At 35.5% G+C, this 5000-nt stretch overlaps 1 protein-coding gene across 1 annotated transcript in view; it reads left to right on the top strand.

Moving 5' to 3' along the window:
* Positions 1 to 4923: 4923 nt before the first annotated feature.
* The window catches only part of LOC138860990 (uncharacterized), a 4206-nt gene continuing 4129 nt past the window's right edge, over positions 4924 to 5000 (top strand). Inside the window, exon 1 of the mRNA XM_070119622.1 lies at positions 4924 to 5000. This exon is cut by the window's right edge and continues 202 nt beyond it. Coding sequence (XP_069975723.1) covers positions 4924 to 5000 — 77 coding nt within the window.

Genomic DNA, 5000 nt, shown 5'->3' with positions numbered 1-5000 from the left:
AAGAGAGAGAAAGAAAGATAATTGGAAAGGAAATGAGTAGGGGAAAGAGGAAGAGAGTGATAAAGAGAGTGGGGCAGAAGTAAGAATTAGTGATAAAATGAAGGACGGACAGAGAAAAAAAGGAAAAAGAAAAGGACGACACAAAAGAGAATAAATGATGCTACTGATACCACTGCTATAGTAAAAAAGATAATGATTATAATAGTAGTGATAATGATAACAACGACAGCAATAGTGATAACAATAATGTGATAGTAAGAATAAGAATAAGAATCACAAAAACAGTAACAAATATAGTAATAACACTATCAATTACAGTGATAATAATGATAAATTATTTTAGCAAAATGATAATGATACTGGTTATGATAATGATGGTAATGATAATGATAGGAAAAATAATGTTGATAATGATAATGATAACAATTACAATAATGATAATGATAACATTGATGACTATAATTATAAGAATGATAAAGCTAATAATAATAGTGATAATAATTATGATAATAAAAATCACACTGATAAATTATAATAATGATAATAATAAAAACCACAATGAAAATCTTTAATAATAATGATAATGATAATGATAATAAAATTATTATAATAATGATCATAATAATAATAATAACGATAATAATAATAATAATAATAACAATAATAATAATGATAACATTAATGATGGTGATGTTAACAAAAATAATGATAATAATATTAAAGAAGATAACTAACAACATGAACATGAATAGCGATAACAATGACAGCGATGATAACAGCAATAACAATAACAGTGATGATGATGAGAATAACAATGACAATAATGATAATGATAATAAAGATGATGATAATGACAATAGTAATGAAAATGACAATAATGATAGTAATGATGATAAGGATAGTAATAAGAATGATGATGATTATGACCATAATGATAACAACAACTATAATATTGATAATAATAAGAACAACAATTATATTAAGAATAATAATAATGATAATGATAACAATAGTTATAATAATAATGATAATAATAATAATAATAATAATAATGATAATGATATTATAATAATAACAATAACAATAATAATGATGATGATGATGATGATAATGACAATAATGGTAATAATAACAATGATAATGACTAATGATATTAATGATAACAACCATAATAACAGTAACGCAATGTATATTAGCTCTTTCACCAAAACCAACATCATTAATAATAAAACCCAGAAACGGCATAACAACTCGAACATGGAAGGAAGGATAACAACCACTAAAGAAAAGAAGAAGAAGAAACAAAAAAATAGAATAGATACAAGAGGAAGAAATGATAAAACGCATAATTGAAAAAAAAAATCTATTTGCCAAGTGCAGCATGTGTCTTCGGATAATTTCGCTATTCACAATTATCGTAATTTATTCATCTCTTATATCGACCATCTTCCGTTCCTTCCTGTCAACGCCTTTTTTGGTCACATTCCCTGACCTTTTCGAGACACGGGTGACCTTTTCCCGCATGCTGATTGGTCGTTTTGGGTTGACCTTTTCTATGGGGGACCGCGCTGACCTCTCGCTTGACCTGTGGCAGGCCTGGGAAGCTGCGGTGGAGCGAGTGGAGTGGGGGAGGGTAGGGAGGGGTAGGGGCTGAGGGAGGGAGGGAGGGGAAGGAGGGGGGTTTGTTATGGTTGAGGAGAGGGTGGATGGCTGGGGGGGAAGGGGGGGGGGTTCTCAGTCGACACTGTGGTTTCCTCTATGTCTTTCTGTCTCTTTGGCATTCTCCGGCTGTCTGTTTCTCCTGCTTTCTCTTTCTCTTCATCTCTCTGTTTGGTTCGCCTGTTTTTTTTTCTCTCTCTGTCTATTTATCTATCTATCTATCCCATTATCTCACTGTCTATCTATATTTCTCTCTCTCTTTCTCTGTCTGTCTGTCTCTCTCTGTCTCTCTCTCTCTCTCTCTCTCGTGCGCGCGCGCTCTCGCTCTCTCACTCCCTCCCTCCCTCTTTCTCCTTCTCTCTCTCTCTCTGTCTCTCTCTCCCTCCCTATCCCTCCCTCCTTCCCTCTCCACTCCCTCCATCTCTCTGTCTCTCCCTCCCTCAATCTCCATTCTTTCCCTCCCTCCCTCCCACTCTTCCTCCTTCTTTCTCCCTCCCTCACATTTCTCCAACCAGCCACATCCTTACCCCAACATCGACCCCCCCATAGAGAAGGATCTGCTTTCCCAACCCCAACACACGATGGACCTTAGAGCCAATCCACGGCAGCCTAAGCGGGCGATTAGCGTGCTATACAACAAGGGAACTGCGGTGATCCACAGGCGAGTGTGTGTGTGTGGTAACATTGACGTATTGATCTCCATGCTGGTAACACTGTGGTAGTGGTGTTTGGTGCTGAGTGAAAAGGGAAGGGAATATTTCTATCATCTCTTTCTCTCTGTCTCTGTCTGTTTGTCTCTCTCTGTCTCTGTCTCTGTCTCTGCGTCTCTCTCTCTCTCTCTGTCTCTCTCTCTCTCTCTCTCTCTGTCTCTCTGTCTCTCTCTCTCTCTCTCCCTCTCTCTCTTCTCTCCCTCTTATTACTCATGTTTATTTATTCATCCATCTATCTCTTCATCTGTTTATCTATCTCTGTCTCTGTCTGCCTGTCTGTCTTTCTCTGTCTCTGTCTCTGTCTCAATCTCAGTCTCAGTCTCTGTCTCTGTCTCTGTCTCTCTCTCTCTGTCTGTCTGTCTGTCTCTGACTCTCTCTCTCCCTCTCTCCTCTCTCTCTTATTACTTATCTGCCTATCTATTCATCCATCTATCTATTCATCTGTTTATCTCTGTCTGTCTGTCTGTCTGTCTGTCTATCTATCTATCCATCTATCTGTCTATCTATCTACCTGTCTGTCTATATATTTATCTATCCGTTTTATTTAACGTTTCGTGTCTTGACAATACAAAGTGACTGACAGACTCTGAATATTCCTTTAACTGTGAAGACATTTTTTTTTTTTTTAGTTCATTGGCACGGTGGTGTGGAAGGATGGTATTGTGGTATGATAACATAGCGATACCACACGTAGACTGGTAACACTGAAGGAAGTGGTATAGTTCTACTCCGCGTGTACAAAAAAAAAAAAAAAATAAAATAATAATAATAAAAAAAATAATAATAATAATGAAATAGAATTAAAAAATGAAAATTACGGTTCTATCAAGAGATACTGGGATTCTCGCAGTCGTGTTTCTCGTCTGGCAACACTGGAATTGTTCACAGGTTTCCAGCTTGGTAAAACTGCAATGGAGGGGTATTCTCAGTGTCCTCGGAATCTGGCAACGCTGGTGAGAGTGTATAGCGGCCTGTTTACACAAAGGAATAAGTAATTTCGAAAGTTCAACAACAACAATAAACTTGCTGGGCCTGAGGCACGGAATTTTCAAAATATATATATATATATATATATTTTTTCCTAAGGGGGAGACTTTGAAAAAAAAACAATATAACAAAAATATGTATTGTACATCCTCAAAAGAAAAGAAAAAAACACATCCATATATGTTTATAAACTGATAAATGGCCGAGAGGATCTGGTAACACCTTTTAAAAACACAAAGGGAAAGGGGGGGGGGGTACTCAGCTCTGGTATCACTGAATGCTCAATGAACAGTTCAAAAAATAAATAAATAAATAAATAAATAAAAGCAGAAATAATAATCAAATGATATGAGAGTATTGATAGCATTTGCAATTTTTAATATAACAACAGTCATAATAATAACAACAATAATAGCAAAGAGAGTGATAATGATAAAAGTAATAATGATAATGATGATAATGATAATACAATTATTAGTGATGATAATGATGATAACAATGATAATCATAATGATAATAATAATAATAATGATAATGATAGTAATGATAGTTTCAACAACAGCAACAACAACAAGCACAATAATAATAATGATAATAATACAAATAATAATAATAACAATAATAATGATGATAATGATAATGCAAACAATACAAATACTGCTATTACTACTAATAATAGTAATAATGATATCAAAGGTAATGACAATGCTAATAATAATGAAAATGATAATGATAATGCTAAAAACAATAAAGGTTGTGATAATAATAGTGATATAATAGTGATAGTAATGATAATAATGATAATAATGATAATCATTATTAGCATTATTATTAGCATTATCATAGTGGTGATGATGATAATGGCAATGATAATGATGATAATGATAATGATAATAATAGTATTGATAATAATAATGATAAAAAATGATAACAGTAATAATGTTAATGGCAATAATAATAATAATAATAATAATAATAATAATGATAATAATAATAATAATAATGATAATAATAATAATAATTGCAGTGACAATGCCAGTAATAATAATAATGATAATGATAATCACAATAATGATAATAACAACAACAATAATAAAAATAATAATATCACAAATAAAGATAATTTTCAACAACGATAACCTTAACAGCAATAAAAACAACAACAACACCAATAACAAAAGCGATAAATACCCCAAGCACACACGCGTTCCCCATACCCCCCATAACCCCATAACCCCTCCATACCCTCCATACCCCCATACTCCCCCATACCCCCATACCCCTCCATACCCCCATACCCCTCTATACCCTCCATACCCCCACCATACCACCATTCCCCCCACATTCCCCCATACCCTCCATACCCACTATACTCCCCCATACCCCCATACCCTCCTATACCCCCCATACTCCTCCATACCCCCCCCACATACCCCTCCTTACCCCCCTTCCCCCATACCCCCCATACCCCCATATACCCCTCGCACCCCCATACCCCCCATACCCCCCCCCCATACACCTTACCCCCCATACCCACCAAACATTACCCATACCTCCCACACCCTCCATGCCCCCATACCCACCATACCCCCCTATACCCCCCATATACCCCTCCATACCCCCCATACCCCCATACCCATCCAT

The sequence above is a fragment of the Penaeus vannamei genome, unplaced genomic scaffold, assembly GCF_042767895.1.
Source record: "Penaeus vannamei isolate JL-2024 unplaced genomic scaffold, ASM4276789v1 unanchor421, whole genome shotgun sequence".
Lineage (NCBI taxonomy): Eukaryota > Metazoa > Arthropoda > Malacostraca > Decapoda > Penaeidae > Penaeus > Penaeus vannamei.
Note: the sequence above shows the minus strand (reverse complement) of the source record. Positions and strands in the feature narration are given on the sequence as shown.